Source organism: Myotis brandtii, unplaced genomic scaffold, assembly GCF_000412655.1.
Source record: "Myotis brandtii unplaced genomic scaffold, ASM41265v1 scaffold1135, whole genome shotgun sequence".
In the NCBI taxonomy this organism is placed as follows: Eukaryota; Metazoa; Chordata; class Mammalia; order Chiroptera; family Vespertilionidae; genus Myotis; species Myotis brandtii.
In genome coordinates, this window is record NW_005353910.1 from 388,226 (window position 1) to 407,990 (window position 19,765).

The 19,765-nt window shown below is 37.5% G+C and overlaps 1 protein-coding gene across 5 annotated transcripts in view; it reads left to right on the top strand.

Annotated features, from left to right (window-relative positions):
* CCDC50 (coiled-coil domain containing 50) overlaps positions 1-19,765 on the top strand; it is a 60,669-nt gene that overhangs the window by 27,823 nt on the left and 13,081 nt on the right. For 4 of the 5 annotated variants that reach the window (XM_014547781.1, XM_014547787.1, XM_014547789.1 and 1 more), the window contains 5 exons: positions 6,312-6,429; positions 10,434-10,958; positions 17,978-18,093; positions 18,520-18,564; positions 18,670-18,768. In XM_014547781.1, coding sequence (XP_014403267.1) covers positions 6,312-6,429; positions 10,434-10,958; positions 17,978-18,093; positions 18,520-18,564; positions 18,670-18,768 — 903 coding nt within the window. The remainder of the gene's footprint in view (positions 1-6,311; positions 6,430-10,433; positions 10,959-17,977; positions 18,094-18,519; positions 18,565-18,669; positions 18,769-19,765) is intronic. The other variant, XM_014547800.1, reaches the window with a different exon arrangement.

Consider the following 19,765-nt stretch of genomic DNA (forward strand, 5'->3'; position numbering starts at 1 on the left):
GCCCCCCCTTTTTACTTCCCTGTAGAGTCCGGTCTGCTTAGCTAATGAGTTTTTATTCAACAGCAGGGATGTGGAAAATTCCTCTCTGAATTTTCACCCAAATCTCTTTTAGAAATTTTTGGGGTCAACTCTCTTGGGTACTTTATAAATCTCCTAAAACAACCAGATGTAGAATTCAAAGCCCCTTTACTCTTGATACAGATTTTCTTTTTCTGAACAACATTGTGCAGGAGAATTAAGAGTTATACAACTTTGTGGGTGAATCAGCATGTCTAGCTTTGTTCTGGTATAATTTTATTATGATTTTAACAGAGCACAGATGAAGGAAAGTAGCATTTCCTTTCAGGGAGACAGCTGTTGAAAAGTTTAAAAAAAAGGAAAGGAAAATATTGCTAGTTATGAGGGTTAAGAGGGTGGGAAAATAGCCCTTAATCATTAAGCCCCCAGGACAATGAGGTTCTGACCCACATCAAATACATACAGACCTCAGTTGTGCTTCAGATCGAGGCCCAGAAAAGCAGCAAAACTTTTCTTATCAGCACTGCGGCCTCTCCCCTCTTTCCTTCCCTCTCCCTTTCCCCCTCTTTTCTCTCATTACTCCTCTCTCCTTCCCTCCTTTCCTTCTTTCTTCCTTTTTAAAAAAACTGTTAACAATGTCTTAAATATAGTATCTGCATGTATTTCTAGGTGTCCTGTTGAAAGGGCTTGTAGCCTTTGGGAATACCATACTGCATTAGTTTGTGATTAGTACAAGTGGACTAATTTCACTGGGATCCCTCTCTTGATCACAACATAAGCATTTGTCAGTGCCCTTTAATAAGGCTAAGGAGTGTGTATTTAGTTCATTTAACTTAGTTATTCTTAAATAAAACTCTAAGAGAGAAAGTGTGTGTGTATCTATCTGTATGTGTATGTGTGAGATAGAGAGAAAGAGAGAGAGACTATCCATAGAAATACATATATGTGTCTTTGAACTTAGGTTTGTAGTTAGACATGAACAGAGCAAGGATGATGGGCCAGGTATAGAAGATCACCAGGATGGAAAGCTCCAGGTGCCTCGCAATGAGCAAAACTGGGAAAACAAAGACCTCGCCCTCAGGGTAACCTTTCCTCCCCTAGCATATTGCTGGTCATCTGGTTTAGACCCACTGACCTTTCATATAGCTGGTCATTCGGTCTGGACCCCCCCTGACCTTTTCTTCCCTGGCATGTTGCTAGTTATGAGGGTTAAGAGGGTGGAAAAATAGCCCTAATCATTAAGCCCCCAGGACATTAAGGTTCTGACCCACATCAAATACATGTAGACTTCAGTTGTGTTTCAGATCGAGGCCCAGAAAAGCAGCAAAAACAGAAAAGCGTCCCCACAGGCTGACCTCGGGACCAGTTGCATTGGATAATGACCCCCTATCTTGGTGCCAACCAATGAGTGGAGACCATGACCCTGAAGGACACACCTAGAAAGCTGATGAATATTCTGTCAGGATCCTCCCCCAAGACTTCTCATAAAACCTCTGCCCTTAAAGCTCTTAGGACAGAGGACCTAGGAGCATACCCTAGTCTTTCTCCTCTTTCTCCTACCCCAGGCATGTTACCTTTATCCTTCTCATTCCTAAGCCCTAAGTGCCCTTCTTTTGCCTCTGTAACTGGTTTTCTACATTGCTTGTACCACTCACTTCTACCTCTGTGACTTTCCAGATAAACTTTCTCTTATTGAGTCTTGGCTCTGAATTCTTTCCTAGCCAGGGCTCAAATACCACGGTTGCTAAACCCAGGTTTGGTCTGACCCAACCGGTCTAACACCTGTTGCCATTCTCACAGCCAACAAGTCCAAATATATGTGGCTGTTAGAAAAAAAAACTTCTTTTTTTCTTAAGTAAACAACATAGCCAACCATGTTATAAAAAGTCTGTGGCACTAGTCCAGCAATTTAAAATCATTTATAATATGCACTGCTCGTCCATATTTAGTAACCAATTTACATTAAAAATTAATCGAATGTGACCATGCTACTTTTTTCATAGCATTTTTTAACTGATTAGAATTCCATGGTCTAGAAGAATTTTTATATAAGTTGGTGATATTTAGAGAATAGCTCAAATAGTAATACATTTTAGTTACTAAAATTTTTCCTATGTTTTGGTACTATATATATATAGCAATAAAGGGATAGTGAATGGGAAACTCTAGCTAAGAAAAAGTCTTCTCTGTTTTTATCCTATTTATACTGATGTTTTTGCGTCCATAGAATTGGAATGATCTTGTTTTCCTAGTATTATACAGTAACCCTTTTGGGATTATACCTGCTGTGAGTTCCCTACTGAGTTAGATGGTAAAGTTATTGCTAGTTGGTAAAAAATTCAGCAATCTAATGGAATGGCTTACTTTTTTTTTCTTTCTTCTTTCTGACAGTCATTTGACTATCACGACTTTAGATCTCTTTTAGGTTGTTGTTATACCCAAGATTTCCCCAGGGAGAAATAATCCTGTTATGAAATCATATAAATCATAAAAATACTTAAGGAATCCAACACCATGGCTCAGTAATTTGTCAACTGCTTGAGAAAAATGTGCCAGGCTCCTGTGGGCTCCCTCTCACCTTGCTTGTATTAATGCCTCTCTTAGGGCACTTAATCTTTGCACATCTTACATTATGTAATTATTTGCTTCTAATACTTGATAGATAAGGACTTTCAGGATAGTGACCATGTCTTGTTTCTCTACAGGCTTCTAACAGTATGTTTGGCCCATTGAAGGTGTTCAGCAAATCTTTGTTTTCATTAAAATGACTTTCCTTAACATTCTAGAGATTTTCTACTGTGCTCTTTCTTATGCTCACAGCTTCAGATTTTCCAGTTGGGTGACTTGGATAACAAAAAGGGGAGAGATGAGATATAATGGTAAATTGTCATTCCAATAAATGGCTTGGCCAGAAAGTCTTCTATATCACAGTTATTCTGTGTTGTCCAAAGTAAGTCTACCTGATGAATATGATTAATTTAAAAAAAATAAACTGATGAACAAAATAGATCCAGAGACATAGAAGCATGGAGCAAACTGTTGAGTCTCAGAGGGAAGGTGGGGGTGGGAGGGTGGATGGTGAGAGATTAACCAAAGAAGTTATATCCATATATGCATAACCCATGGACACAGACAATAGTGTGGTGAAGGCCTGGGGAAGCGTGGGTGTGGGTTGGAGGGGATCAGTGGGGAAACAAAAAGGGACATCTGTAATCCTTTCAGCAAAAAAGATAATTTTTTAAAAAAAAATCATGGAAAATTACTTCAGAAGGGCTTATGAGTTATTTTAGCTTTGTTTTCCCAAGTTATGTTTTATGGAACACTAATTCTATAAGGTTTATATTTTTATGTAAAAAAAAAAAAAGGCTTCTGCCACAAAGTAAATTTAGAAATTCATGAATTATAGGAAGATAACAGGTCTCTTTTATCAAAGTTTTAAAATATCCTAATGCTCATTTTAAAAAGTTAGCTATAATACTTGCTTTCCATGGAATGCTTTGAGTTTTTTAGGAGAACCTTTTGAGTCCTCTGTATTTAGGAACAGAGCTTGGGAAATCCTGTTCTAGATTAACCTTTAACAGGAAGAAGCTGAAGACCAAGGAGGTTATTAATGTCGCATCCAAGCATTGTGACTCATAGTTGCCATTGTAAGCTTGTTTCAGGGGAAATTTTTTATATTGAAATCACCCAGTTGAACTCATTGCACAGTAATAATGTTGGAAAGCACGGGGGAGAATTGACTTAAGCTAAACCACTGTTATATTAAAGCAGTAATTTTTCCATTGACTTTTATTCTTTCACTCCTCAAGCTTAGGTCATCTTTTTCTTACCAGGTAGAATCTTACTCAGAGAGCCAAGAGCTTCAAAAAAGGAAAAGGTTTGGGTGCTAAGGTGCATGAGACATGATTTTTTTTCTACTTGATTAACATCACTTCTTTTGACTAGCTAATGTGTTGTGGTAAAGGGGCATCATCCTTGTTTCTCTGCTGGCTTTTCACACTGAGAAAGCAACTTATTAGTATGTATTTATTAAGACTAAGTTCGGTAGTAGGAATGCAATTATAAGGTGTCTATGGAGTGTAGTTTAATAATTTCTGCTGACATTTGGAGCTGATAATTGCTCCTTATATTTTTTACTCAGTTATAGCAAGGGGAATTTTTTGTTTTCTGTAAAGAAAACCACTTAGGAAAATGTAGTGTTGGGTGCTTAATAAACATGATGACTTAGGGAATTGTTAGCATTTTTCCCTACTTCTGAAGCAAAAAGTATAGGAATTTTGAAAATCCTATAACAGATGATAACTTTGGGAGAACAAGTTGTCTGTCCCACCTCTCTATTGTCCCGATTGACATATTGCTTTGTAAGGCATCAAATGTAATAAACCTGGCACGGCAGCTGGTACCTGGTAATACTCATAGATTTATTAAAATGGTACCTAAGGGAGTCAAGATATTTGACTTTAAGATTGAGTAGTTCAAACTCTTCATTGTATAGATAAAGACTCGAAGCCCAAAGAAACTCATGTTAGTGGTTAGTATTTCTTTCATAGTATCTCTAGAACATCTCTGGCTTGAACTGGAAGGAAAAAGGAAATCATCTTAACTTCAGACTTAGGGACCATTTCTTTGCATGAAAATGGTGTGTGTTAAGTAGGATTGTGTTTTTTACCTCTCATTCTGAGTAGCAACATTTTGTGAGTGCACACTCAAGTGTCTGACACTGTAACGTAGGCTTTTATATAGATTATTTATAAAATATAAATATGTACTTATTTATATTTCGCACAGTTTTATGAGAATCTTCCAGTGTAGGTAGCACTCAAATAAAGGCAACAGTGTATTTATAACTTTGAATTTAGGCATTATTTAATATAAAGTCAGATTTGTAAGCCTATTTTGGTGAACATTAAATATTGAGTATCTGGATAATCATTGCTAATTTATCCAGCCTCAGCATCCAACTTATTTCTACACTGTTGTGTGAAAAAAATTATTTAAATGGCATTTTTTTTTGTCTTCCAGTCTTACTATATTCTTCATTTTGACTTATTCAGAAAATTGCAAAAGGAAGAATAGTAATTGATTCTTCAAAATTTACACTAACATTTAGGCACTTCTGTATTTCTTGTTATAAATACAAAGAAATAAGCACCTCAAACTACCATTGTTATTACTGTTTGCACCATTGAGTGTTGTTGCTATATTTGTATGAGCCTTTAAGAGTCTGGTGACAGCTCTGGACCTTTTCTTCAAAAAAGTGTACACAAACCAAGTTTATGTGTTATTTTATGGGGCTTTCATAGAAATAATCTTCAGATTCAGAACACTGTCACTTTTCAGCTCAAAACATTTAGTAACCCTTCATTTATTACGTTATCTACTCCAGACTTCTTAAAATTGTCTTCAAGGAATGCCTGTGATTCAGCCTTAGACTATTTTTTCTAGCCTTACCTTTCTCTGCAACACTCACATTCTAATTGGACTATTGATCATTCTGTAGATTAATATCCATTAAGACATAATTTTGCTGATGATGCTCTCTCTTTTTACTTAACCTATTGGAATCCAGTTCTTTGTTCAAAACTAAACACAGATGCAGAGACTTGCACTAATTCCTTTAAGGAGAAATAATATTCTCTTTTTTGTCGTCCCATAGACATTTTTATCCTTCTTTTGAGGTTTTATAATATACTTGTAGTTATTTGTATGCACCTTTCTTTTTTTAGGGAGATTGTAATATTTTGGGGACAGGGTTAGAATGTTGCTCATCATTCAGTAATTGCTTAAATCTTGCCTGGAGATGAAGTAGAGGGGAGACAGGAGGAAGACTGTTTTCTCTTTTTCAGTTAAGACAGTGGTACTCTGATGCAGAGCTCAAACAGGATCAGCCAAAAACTCTTAACATTAAATTATAAATACAGTTTATAAAGTTTTATAGATTACTGTATCCTTCTCCACCCAGACTTGCTGAATCATTGTCTTGGGAAAAGGGCTCACAAATACGAATTTTTGTTGTATAGCCAACTTTTGGTATACTACGTTTGAATATCTTCAGATTAAGTTTAAATTTTAAAAAATACCTTTCTCTGTCATCTGGATCTTGTGCCTCTCCTGTTGAACATTCATTTGTGCTATTTAAATTGCATGAGTTTAACACCAGAAAGTCTGCAGAACCATAGACAGAGCCCGCCTACAAAAGCTTATCAGTGGAGTGTAGAATCATTGACCTGTGGGGTCATTGTATGGAGATTGTGTTTTGCTAATATTTATTTTCATTCTCTCTTTATTTGCAGGACATAGCTCGCCTTTTGCAAGAAAAGGAGTTACAGGAAGAGAAAAAGAGAAAGAAACACATCCCAGAATCCTCTGGAGCCAATGCTTATGGAGAGAGTTACTATTATGAAGACGGAGGTAACATTGCCTACATCATGACCTACTCTATCCTTAGATTCAAAGCTTTTTTCCCCATTCATCTTGTCCTTTAAACATAAGCCAATGGTGACAAATTAAAATTTATGATTCTCTGTTCATTATTTTGCTCTTGATGCTTTCTTTGCTATTCAATTACCACATAGAAAACTTTCTGGGGGAAGGAAGTCCCTTCAAAGTTTCTCTTTCTAGTGCTTGTGTTTGCAGTGGTGGTGGGCAATTTTGGTGGTGGTGGCTCTTCACCTTCAGTGTGTTGGGAAACGAGTATTTGCAGGTTATTGTTCAGTCCTTTTTAAAGATCTGTCAAAGGAAGATATTTCCTATAGTTTCTAGTATGAGTGTTTATTGTAGTTCAGCTCAGAGGCCATACTTAGGATAACAAATAAATAAAATCTAAAGGCTGCTTCTAGAGAGTAAAGATTTAAGTTCGATGGTTTTAAAGACCTTTGCAAACTAATTGTCAGTTGCTTCTCTATAATTTCATTAAGAAAGGTAATTGGGTGTTTGTTTTTGATGAGTAGAATGAAAGGAATGTATATGCAGATGATGGAATTATCACAGTTTAGGTGCATCTTGCTCAGTCACATTGTTCCTCCAAATTGATCATAATCAGTAGAGCTCAGCCCTATGGTGTAATTAGTAAGCAGGTTGATTCTCCATTTATTGCTTGCTGTGTTCTTCTTCCATATGTAAAGTGCCCAGCTCTTTTTGGATACCCATTTTTCTTACACTGATTTTTCTAATGCAGACATGTAGTGCATCATTTAAAAAGAGACATTATGGCCCTGTTGTGCTATACTAGAGACCAGTAGGTAAAGAGTTACTCTTTAGACTTAATTAAAATCTTAGGAATGTGTTTTTATTTTGTTTTTATTTTTAATTTTACTCTGGAGGCATGTTCACTGCAAATAAAAATAACTACTTTAAACTTTCAAGTCTATAAAAACCATTAGGATGGCAATGAGTATACTAAAATATTAATTTCAGTCTCTCTCTCTTAAAACCTTATACTAACTTGAATTGGAACTCAAACCTGGTTGTTTTGATCACAGTGCCCTCATCCTGATTCATATCATATGTTAAGAATTCAGTGGATTTTCAGGGATATTTAAAAGTTAAAAAAAACAACAACACCCACTATCCTATATATACCTTAACTGCTTTTGTAAACTTATAGAGAGTGGCATATATGCCACTTTTGGGGGATTGGGAATATGAAGTAGTGACCTCCTTAGCATATGCTTGTAAATGTTGGAATTCGTCTTCAGTGGTGTTGTTGTTGAGAGATTATGTATTGCTGAGCATGTGATCCTTACTTATATGCCTCTGAGTTAGACCCAAGTTGAAATCAGAGGAATCACATTACAATTCAGTTTGTATTTACAAAGTGGTCCTTATGTTCTTTGCAGTGGTCCTTTCCCAACACATAAGAGATATTCTTTCATTGTACTTCTCTGTCTTTGTGTAATATGATTTTTGCCTTACTTACATAATAATCACAGTATATTATTACAGAAGCTTTCAGGTGTTTTTACTTAAAATTTAATAAATTAATCTTTTAAAAATGATCATTTATAAATTTTATACCAATTTATGATTATACCAATATCTGTCAGATTTATATCAGCTGAAATGGTATATCTTACTCATTTGTGAATCCATGTTTTTCTTTCAAAGCCACTTACCTGTATTGCAGGTATATTAGTGATTTTTTTTTAAGTTATGGTCTTTGGAGTCATATGATTTTATCATTTGTAAAATGGGGATTATAATAATATATTCTCCTCATGGATGTTGAGAAGATCAAATAATGTAATTTTGGTGAAGACCTATAAACTCTCAAGTACTATTGTTTATATATATACATCAATGTTATGTATGTATAACAAAGTACTTCTTATATCTAAACAAACATCATCTTATTTTGAAAGACAAACATGGAGGCACCAAATATATATATATATACACACATATATATGTACATATGCATGTATATGTATATAAGGAAGTTAATTATATTTGCCAAATAACTTGGTCTTAAGAAATGTACAAATCTCAGTCCTTAACTGGATGGGTTTTTAAAGGATCCAGATTCCTCAACCCCTGTCTTTTTTTTTTCTTTCCCATATTTAAAGATGTCACAGCAAATTAACTAAACAATAAATATTTTTATCCCATCAACTCTGAAAATGTAGTGACTGTTCTGCTTTCCTTCTTGTAACACATTGCCCTACTAATTAGTAAAACTACTAATACCATATAACGCTTGAGAAAGAATTTAAAAAAACAACAACAAAATAATCATAGCCTCAAAAATCCATGTTGAAAACAAAACACTTCTTGTTTCTTTTGGCCTTAAAGGCGGACTTCACTCATGCATGCAGCTGTCTTTGGAAACACTGGTACTAACACTGCAAGTCATTGTTCCCTGGATGTGGTCATCATTCAAATAGCTGTCTGTATTATATTAATTCACAGCAGTAGTCAATTGGTTCTTCCTCAGTTGTCAAGATACACTTAAAATAAGTGGTTAAAAGAGTAGGTGCTATTTTTTTTTAATTACAGAGTAATTGTTCTGTTTCACTTTTGCTGTTATGTAAAAAATTTAACTATAAATTCTGAAGATAAGTACTTTTACTGACTTTTCAGAAGACATCTTAATTTAGATGTCATCTTTGAAGCAAATTTTCTTAAGTTCAAGAAGTAGTTCAAAATGTTTGAGAAGCTTATGGCATCAATGATGCATTTACCATATATCTTTCCTTCCTCTATTCCTTTATTAGATTAACATAACAAACCTAAAAAACAAACAAAAAACCAAAGCAAAACAAACAAAAAAAAACCAAAAAAAAACCAAATCCAAAAACCACAGTAAAACCTAGAAACTAAAAAATGTATAGTTCTTTATTTATTTTATATCCTGTCAACTTAGGGTAGCTGTTTTAAATGCAATTCAGCAAATGACTAATTCCAGCTATCTTCAAAATTTTCCATGGAATTAGGGTCTCCTTTTATTATTTTGCAAATGTATTGAATGTATTATTGGCTTAGAAATGTTAAAATAAATACACTCTTGCAAAGTGCATATTAATGTACTTCCTTTGTTTCTATACTATACTTGTGCCTAAGTGAGACCCAACAAAAGCACCTATTTTGCTGCTTTTAAACATGGTGTTAAACTTAGGGACTTGTATATTTAGCACATACTGTATTTTTATATAAATAATATAGAATCATAAGTTTTAAAAATGAATTTAGGAAATGACTATTTTTTGTGTATTCCATGATGGCATCTCTTTTTATTTTTTTTTCTCTGCCATGATTCAAGTAAGATTGGGAGCAGAATTATCCAAAGATAACAGGGTCATTGAATCACTTAAAATTCTCCTCTACTTCACCCTCTTTCACATTGAACCCAGTATGGCTGGGAATGTTTGCTTTGGCCACCTAAGGGGAAAGGATAGAGGAATACTAAAATCTGTGGATCATTTCTCTGAACTACATGGAAACTATCAACATTCTGATCTTGATTTATTATTTCCAAGAAGAATATTTGAAAGCCTCTGACTGGAATCACGAAGCTTAGTTTTTTCTGTTTTATGAGATTTCCTCAACCCCCATTTCCCCCCTTATACAGTTCCAAATTGGTTTTATAAGTATAATTTAACATTTAATGGCTGTAATTTCTGTTTTTGGCAAATATTAAAGTGCTTTGTTAACTCTTCCTAATCATGATCAAGATCTTTCAGATTTATTTCACTTGATTGAATGAATGAATTACTTCATTTATTTTACTTCTTTGGCTATGTACCCAGAATCCTTCCAGTAGATGCCCATCCCCTACTTTCAGTTTGTTAAGTTGAAAAAGTGGTCCTCTTCATTTTAAAACAGGTTAGGTTTGGATCCTGTCTCACCTGTATAGTGAGTTCATAATCTGATTAAGTTAACCTGCATTTCTGTTTCCACATTCCTCTACCGCCACTCAGACCAGCCACGGTCAAGGAGGGCAAGGGAATTGGGTTCTGGATTCTTAAAGTCTTGTAAACTCCAAAGTGATGAAAAGACTGTGAAGCCAAGAAAGGAGAAACCCAGACATCCACCGGAGAACTGGGAAGAACTGGAAGAGCATCGTTTACCTGAGAAGTCTCTGTCCTCTGGCTCACGCAGAGTGAGGGATGATCCCCAAATTATCACTGAGCTGTGTGAAAGGAAAGGGTCTGGCCATGAGAGGCCCAGGAGACCTCCTCTTCCCAAGATCAGCGGTGAAGTGTTTCTGAGCACGGAATCTGATGACCGGGAGGCTAGCAGTAGCCATCGGACTCGGAATTGGGAAAAACATTCCAGACACCAAGACAGGCTTTCCCCGAAGTCTTCTCCAAAAGCAGGGATTCACTGCAAGGAGGCTGCTTATGGGAGGGAGCGTGGGCAAGGGGAGCGCAGAGAGCGGAAGCACAGGCCCAGGACTCCTCCCTTCTCAGAGAGTGAGGAGCAGCTCCACCTCCATGACACAGGTAATAGAGGACGTTGTTGCAAGGCCTGGATTTGTGTATACGTATAAGCTAATGTCTTTAGTAAGCATCTCAAGCAACCTGTTCTTATGAAATAAACCTGGAGCCAAATTTCACATAAGGTGTTTCCTTAATCTCAAGTAAGCAGGAAGAAGAAAAATATTGGTGACTTTCCCTTTCTGTCTTCCGAGAGAGTTACCCGGTCCTTCCAGCCCTAGACGGCAGTGGAGGTGCCCTTCCCAGATACAGTTCTTCCCTTGCCAAGATCCTACATCCGAGATTCAGATACCAAAGCAAAGCTCCCGAATTTCTGGTTTTGCTTCAGTGAACCCAGAAGATCTGGTGACACTGCCTTCATAGCATTTGTTTAACCAGAAGACCAATGGGGCTGGAGGTTCTAGATTTTCTTGCCCTTATCTTTCCCATCTGTAACGTGAGAGAGTGGATAGGCAGTCTCTTACGACGCTGCTTTGTATATTGGGAGCCTTATCAGTTTTCATCAGAAGCAGCTGAACTATTTCATAAAAATGCAGATTTTGGGTCTCCCATATATTATCATCTCTGGAGTGTGGCCTGGCAATTTGGGCTTGTTTTAGACCTGGAGACAATTGTGTACTGAAAGTTTGAAAATCCTTGCCTTAGGTTTCTTTCTATGCCTAATGTTCTTCAACCCTAACTCTATAGTTGTTGTTCTGAGGTGCCCATATCAGGTAAGTTCCTGGTGCAGGCCCTTCACTTTATTGCACTTCACAGATGTTGCATTTTCTACAAATTGAAGGTGAGACCCTCCTCTAGCAAAAAGGTTATGACTCGCTATATTGCCACACTCGCTCTATCGTGGTGGTCTGGAACCAAATCTGCAATATCTCTAAGGCACACCTGTACTTTTATAGGAATGAAGAGAACCTTAGGTTTAAGCTTTCCATTTCTGGCACCTCTGAGATTTAACTCTGAAGTCCATCATTGATACAGTGAAGGTTCTCTCTATTTTTGTCTGGAAACCTTGTGGCTGTAACACTGTAAGCCCTAGCACTGCTCTATCTGGTAGTAGACCATACTTACCTCCCTGGATCTATTTTACTCCTACTGAAGTTTTTTAGAAATGCAAGGGTTATTGGGAAAGGAGTACCAAGGAGGCATCTGTTCTTGTTTTCTTCTTTAGTGTTTGCCCAGCCAACCTCTACTTCTGACCTGGAAACTGGTTTTGAGGTTGCAGATTCAGGTTGATTTAGTTGCTGCTTCCTATCAGTTTAATCCTTTAAGTTGTTAAAGGACTTGGTCAAAAAGAAAATGAAAATTCAGTCCAGCAAGCCATACTAACACCTGTCACAGATATTCTTGCCTCAGGCTTTGTGTTTGGGGGCTTATGCTTAGATCTGAGCCTCAGAGGATTAATAACTGAAGGCAAAACTATGGCTATGTAAACAGCAATTGCAAATTAGATATACTTTGAACAGTGAGTTATAGGGAGCATAGAGGAGGAAGTGATATATTCTATCTGGAGTAGGCTTTATGAGTGAGTTATACTATATCCAGATTTAGAAAGACGTGTTGGAGTCCTAAAGGTTTGAGGGAGGAGCAGTGATTACACCAACCTCTATATTTTTGATTCTGTGAATCTGACCTTATAAGTGTGCTCCAAGGGCTGGTTAACCTTTATGGCTTTTAATTATACTTGAGGAAATGTTAAACAGGCTTAGGAAGGGTGAAACTGATATAAAGCTGGACACTGAATCACAGACCCGACTACTGGAGGTATAGGTAAATGTTTATTTTTATTTTATTTTTTTATTTTGCCAGCACAGGGGTTTAAAAAACAATGTGGCTGGGCAGGTACTAACATGGCTACTAACATAGTGCTGTGTCTGTCATTTTGTATTCAACTTACTTTACAGATTTTACCCCTCTAGGCTAGGTTTTCCAAATCCTCTGGAATAGGTCAGAGGATTTCATTAAAATATAGTTACTAGGCACAGGTGTCTATTCTTAGTTATTAGCATTAATAACTTCCCTCATAATTAATAATCAGGAAACTAGCAGGACAACAAATAGCTTGTTCTAAGTAAGCATTTGCAGGACCAGATTTTACAGTCGGTTGAAAAGGGAATGCAAAATAAAATTGCTAAATTAAATATAAAATTGGTTAACCTTCTCAAGGCCAGGACACCCATACCACCTTTGAGGATAACTTTTCTATTTAGCTGTTAATATCATGTCAGCCTGTTAATTTTCTACAGGTTAACCTTCAGCCTTTCAGGTTCATAAAATTCTGCACCTTTCTGCTATGACATCCCCCAAGTGTCAGACTGGCTTATTACAAAATATTCTTGCATTATATTAAAGAATCTGTCATCATTTTACCTTGTTCCTAGCAGAATTTATTTAAAGGTAAGTTTTATTTTATTTTATTTTTTTTTTACTGAGGAAGGGTCTTATGTTCTTATACTGGAGAATCATAAACAGACAAAAAAAAGCAAAATTAGATTAAGAAATTAATGTGGAACTGTTGAAAGTGAGTTTTCAAAATATGTTTAGGCTATTAAAATGAGGACAGCCTTTCTGTTAATTTTCTTCAATTAACTGTGCTTTTAAAGCATTCCTGTTTTCTGTAATGATAGCCTTAGATTGCACTGGCTGAAGTTCCAGAAATTATTCTGGGCTATGGAAATTTCTACTAATGAGATATGAAAGTTCCAGTGTATAGCAAGAGAACAAATAAACTGTTTTCCCACTATATATTTGGAACTTAGGGAGATAGCACTTCAAATTCTAACTATTTTTATTGAGGTATAGTTGACATATAACATTATACTAATTTCAGGTGTACAACATAATGATTTGGTATTTATATATATTGTGAAATGGTTACTACAGCAAGTCTAGTTAACATCTATCACCATATACAGGTATAATTTTTTGTGAGTGTGATAAGAACTTTTAAGATCTGCTCACTTAGCAACTTTCTAATATGCAATACTAGGGGTCCAGTGCAGGAATTCATGCACCTTGAAAGGAACTGTGGGTCGCAAGGCTGCAGTGGGCACAGGGGTGGGTCTCCGCCTATCCTCCATGCCCCTGCCTAGCCCCGCCCACCACGGCCCCTTGTCCCCTGTCTGCCAGCAGCCCTGCTCCTGCTGCTACTGCTCCCATGTGCTGACAGCACTGGCCCCACTTGCATCTGCTGACAGTGCAGAGCGATTGGGGCCAGCAGCAGGTGTGAGCAGGGCTGGCATAGGCAGCAGATGCGAGTGCCGGGCAGGACCACGGCGCACAGAAGCAAAGAATTTTCAGTAACCACAGAGGCTCGCCCCAATGATGGCAACCAGCATCCTGCCCTAGTCTGGTGCCCCCGCTCACCTGCTCCACCATCCTGCCGAGCGGCTCGCCCCAATGACGGCAACCAGCATCCTGCCCTGGTCTGGTCCCCCCACTCACCTGCTCCACCATCCTGCCGCCTGCTGCCGATGTCTGCCATGTTCCATGTGGGTCCCCTGATATGCTCATAGCGACTGGTTGTTCGGTTGTACTGCTGTTCGGTCTATTTGCATATTAGCCTTTTATTATATAGGGTAGTATTATTAACTGTAGTCAACATGCTGTATATTACATTTCCATGACTTATTTTTTTTATGTATTCTGTACCTATGAGCACATGACTGTATTCCTCAGCTCCTTTATTTATTTATCCATCAGTGGGCTCTTAGGTTATTTCCATGTCTTAGCTATTGTAAACAATGCTTTAGTAAACATGGGTGCATATACCTTTTCCAGTTAGTGTTTTCACTTTCTTCAGATAAATATCCAGAATGGGAATTGAGGGATAATATAGTAGTTCTATTTTTAATTTTTCAAGGAACATCCAAACTGGTTTTGATAATGGTTGCACTAATTCAGTTTACATCCCACCAACTGTTCATAGTGGTTACCTTTTCTTCACATTCTCACTAACATTTATTTTTATAATAGCCATTCTAACAAGTTTTTTTATTTGTATTTTCCTGTTAATTAGTGATTTTGAACATCTTTTCATATACCTATTGACCATCTGTATGTCTTCTTTGAAAAAAATGTCTATTCAGATCCTCTGTCCATTTTTAATCATATAAATATATATATATGGTGTTGTATGAGTTCTTTATATATTTTGGAAATTCCCCCTTATTAGCTATGTGATTTTCAAATATTTTCTTCCATTTGGTAGGTTGCCATTGGTTTTGTTAATGGTTTCTTTTGCTGTGTGGAAGCTTTTTAGTTTGATTGGTCCCACTTGTTATTTTTTCTTTTGTTGCCTTTGCTTTTGGTGTCAAAACCAAAAAATCATCTCCAGGACCGATGTTAAGGATCTGACTGGCTATGTTATGTCTAGGAGTTTTATGGTTTTGGATCTTATGTTTAATTATTTAATCCATTTTGAGTTAATATTTGCATATGGTGGAAGATAGTGGTCCAGTTTCGTTCTTTTGCATGTGGCTGTCTAGTTTTTCTCAACACCATTTATTGAAGAGACTGTTCTTTTCCCATTATATATTTTTGGTTCATTTGTTGCAAATGATCATATGTTAAAAGTTTTTTCTTGTCTTTTTTTTCTGGGCTTTCTATTCTGTTCCATTGATCTATGTATCATTCTCTCTTTAACGGCCAAGAGGTTACAGTCTTCTCAAACTGTCAAGCCAATTTCTTTTTTTTCTGGGCTTTCTAATCTGTTCCATTGATCTATGTATCATTCTCTCTTTAACTGCCAAGAGGTTACAGTCTTCTCAAACTGTCAAGCCAATTAAGACTATTGCATTTGAATACCTTCCAAGTGTCTTTGATAGATATTAAAACATTTTCTCAGTTAATTCTGTGATGTAGAGTAGGAGGCATAATAGTGGAGAAAGTTGGACATATCCCACTATATTGTTTCTTTCACTGGATGGCAAAATTGAAGGGGCAAGAGATAAGAGTAATCTTTCCTATTGTCCTCAACTAGGCCTTGGGCTGCTCAATGTGTCTTTTTTCTATAGATAGGAATATGATACAGCAATCTACCTTGTCCACTGACTGCTCAATATGAACTTCCTTATATAATTTTATTTATTTTATCTAAAATATTCCTTTCTAGCTATGACCACACTAATTATAACTCAGGGAGGTGTATATTCCACTTAAATATGGTCCACTCTTGGGAGTGTGCTACTGTTTTGTGATTGTCCCAAACCACTCAGAAATCTGGATTAAAACCAGACCCGCCTGCATAAGAGTTAGTAGCTCTAGAAAGGATGGGAAGTTGAAGTGGATTCTCTTCTGGGCAGTCATGTACTAATTGGCCTGAAGCTAAGAAAACCATGTTTAATAGTCTTATTTTGTGTGGGAAGGGCAGATGAGTCTGTGGCTTTAGGATTTACCGCAAAGCTAGGTTCAAAGCTCTACTAAGAAAGGCTTCACCAGAAAACTTACTCTCTTCATCTGCCCAGAATTTAGTTGTATTTTCTTGTCTTTCCTTTTTTCTTTTTTTGTTTAAAGCAAGCAAATCAAATGTGGTGAGGCATTTTGCTAAAAGCCATTTTAATGTGTCGTTATTTTGATGGACATAACACACTAAACTGGTAGTTCTAATGCTAATTGCAAATAATCAACTGTTAAAGATTTTTAAAAAACAAAATACTAAAGGCAAGATCTCTCCAGGCTACTTAAATTGGAATTCCTGGGATTTGGGTCAAGTTTTTTTTGTGTTTCTTTAAAGCACCACAAGTGATTCTAGTATACAGCCATGGTTGAGAACCACTGATATAAAGAAATACACAGTTAGGAGTGAATTTTCTTTCTCCCGTCAGCAATCCATTTACTGAAGTCGCTATTTCAGATAGTTAATCTCATTCACTGCATTCAACATTTTTATTATTTCCGAGTATAATGTATTCACATTGTTGAATAGTTGTAATTTAGAGAGGGTACAAAGAAGGAAATATCCACAATTTTGAAATGACCGTTAGCATTTATCAGTCTATTAAAAGTTATAAAACGAATGTATGTGGCATTTAAAATTTCAAAATAAAAAGCCAAAATCCCCCTCATCCCTGCCTGTTCCTTTCTCAGAGGAGTAAAACTCTAGAGTCATTATGGTCTGTTTTCTTTATGTTATACCCTCCATAAAATTTCACAACAACAGTAAACTGATCAGAGCTATAGGGAAGATAGGAGAAGCAAGTGGGCTTGTTGGCAATCAGAGCAGAAGCCACAGCAGGACCACTGGGTGCTAAAAGATACTTGGTCACATAACTCCCCTGGGATGCTGTTCTATTCTCTCGGAGGGAAGGTGTGCAAGGCTGAAGCAAATAGAAGGAAGTCTCTCATTTCCTCCAGTCTTGACAGCTTAGCCTCTTTAAAACCTCAGCTCTGTACCTTTCTTTCCTCTGAACTCTATTTATTTCATTGACTTACCCTTTTTTTAAATTTAAGATTTTTTAAAAATATATTTTTATTGATTTCAGAGAGGAATTGAGCGGGAGGTGGAGATAGAAACATCAACGATGAGAGAGAATCATCGATTGGCTGCCTCCTGCACGCCCCCCACTGGGAATTGAACCCGCAACCCAGGCATGTGCCCTTGACCAGAATCGAACCTGGAACCCTTCAGTCCGCAGTCCAATGCTCTATCTGCTTAGCCAAACTGGCTAGGGCCCCCCCCCTTTTTTTTTAACTTTCTGTTTTGCAAAAGCCTCACAGTCTCTAGCCTGATAGCCTGATTTCCTGTTCTTGAAGAAACTGTGAGAGGGGAGGTTTTACCAGGAAGGGTTGGGTGGGTAACTTTAAGTGTGTGGATTGTCTGCATCACCACTTCCATGTTTTAGGGGAAAAATTATTTCCAGTGCACCCTGCACTGAATTTTGGAGTGGCAGCAGTATTGTCAGTGTTAGATAGCAAAGAAAGGTAAACTTTAAGGTAAAGGTGGAGTTTTTTTGTTTGTTTGTTTTTACCATAAATTTTGCAACTATTTAGAAAACAAACGTGGTTGCCTTACTGTATTGAGTTTTTTCTAGGAATGAAGCCAAGGGGGATGAAAGAATCAGTTTCTACTCCGTCGAGAGTGACCCCCAGAAATCAGGAATGGTATGATGCTGAAATTGCCAGAAAACTGCAGGAAGAAGAAATTTTGGTGAGCAAATTTTAATGCAGAAGTTGAGTTGAATAAGGTTTTTTGTGAATTGAGTCATTCTTGAGATTATATAATACACATTATAGTCCTTTATCAGTTAAGGAGCTAATACCCTTTTTTTAATTGGTGGAAAAATCAAAGAACAGGATTAGAGTATGTAGTTTTATTTACTGAGCAAGTGTTAGCAATAGAATTCTATATACATATCTCTCCATTATTGAGTTCTGATAATTCTCTAAGAATCTGCTGCAGAATTTGGTTAAAAATAGACCCCGCTTTAGCTGGCAAATATATACCAACCCTTATCAACTTGAAAGATGTTAATCGCAACTAGTTTTAAATACCAGTTTATTTTTATGTAGGATTTTAAAAAATGGACAGCATAGAATCCAATTAAATTTTTTGTTTGTATTTTCTGTACTATAGGCTACCCAGGTGGATCTAAGAGCAGCTCAAGTGGCCCAGGATGAGGTGAGTTCATGGTAGTTAATGACTTTGTTTAGCCAATATTCTTTGGAAAGTAATTTTCTACCTGCAACTCTGTAATCAATGACAATATGGACTCAATTTGTTTAGGAAATTGCTAGACTTTTAATGGCTGAAGAAAAGAAAGCTTACAAGAAAGCCAAGGAGAAATCGTCATTGGACAAACGAAAACATGACCCTGATTGGAAGGTAGGGTCTGTTTTTTGTCTGTTTGTTTTTTTAAATGACAAGTCAAATTAGAACTGTGAAGGGGACTCTGCTTTTAGGGTAAGCTCTGCAAATATATTTAGGTAAAGAAATTATCTGTATCACATGTGAATCTGACTTGCGAAAGTAATTTTACTATAAAAAATCATACTAAATTCTTGAAAGTAACTATTTAAAAGCTACTGCTAAAATTGAAAAACTCATTTCATTCATTTTAAGACCAACCGAAGTGTGAGTGCCCTCTGGTCATGAGCAATCTTAGTTTTACTATACTTACCTTACAGGAGAGCATAGTGTTTTCATGTGCTTTCAGATGGCCTTTTTTTCCTCTCTGTTCTTTCCCTATCTATATATATAAAAGCCTAAGCGACCATTACGACTGGTCACTATGACATGCACTGACCACCAGGGGGTAGACAATCAACACAGGAGCTGCCCTCTGGTGGTCAGTGCACTCCCACAGCAGGAGCGCTGCTCAGCCAGAAGCTGGGCTCACGGCTGTCGAGCACAGCTGCAGCAGCGGGAGTGTCTTCCACCTCTGCGGCAGCTCTACCTAGCGGTGGCAGCAGACACAGCTGGGCCAGGATGAATGGGAGCAGCACAGCAGCACCAGCTTGGGCTCCTCCCTGGCTGCCTGCTGCTTCCCATACTGCTACATCCCTCGGGGGATGTCGGATTTCCTCTGAGGGATCCCAGATTGTGAGAGGGCACAGGCCAGGCTGAGAGACCCCATTGGTGCACGAATCCATGCACCAGGCCACTAGTACTAATATTGTGCTTCATCTCTGGTTATGTACCCACAGGGGCCCGGTGCACGAAATTCGTGCACTGGGGGGGAGCGGTCCCTCAGCCCAACCTTCCCCCCCTCACATACTGGGAGCCCTCAGGGGATGTCTTACTGATGGCTTAGGCCCGCTCCCTGCTCCCCTTGGGGAGCGGGCCTAAGCCGCAGTCTGGCCTCCCTTTGTGGGAGGCGACC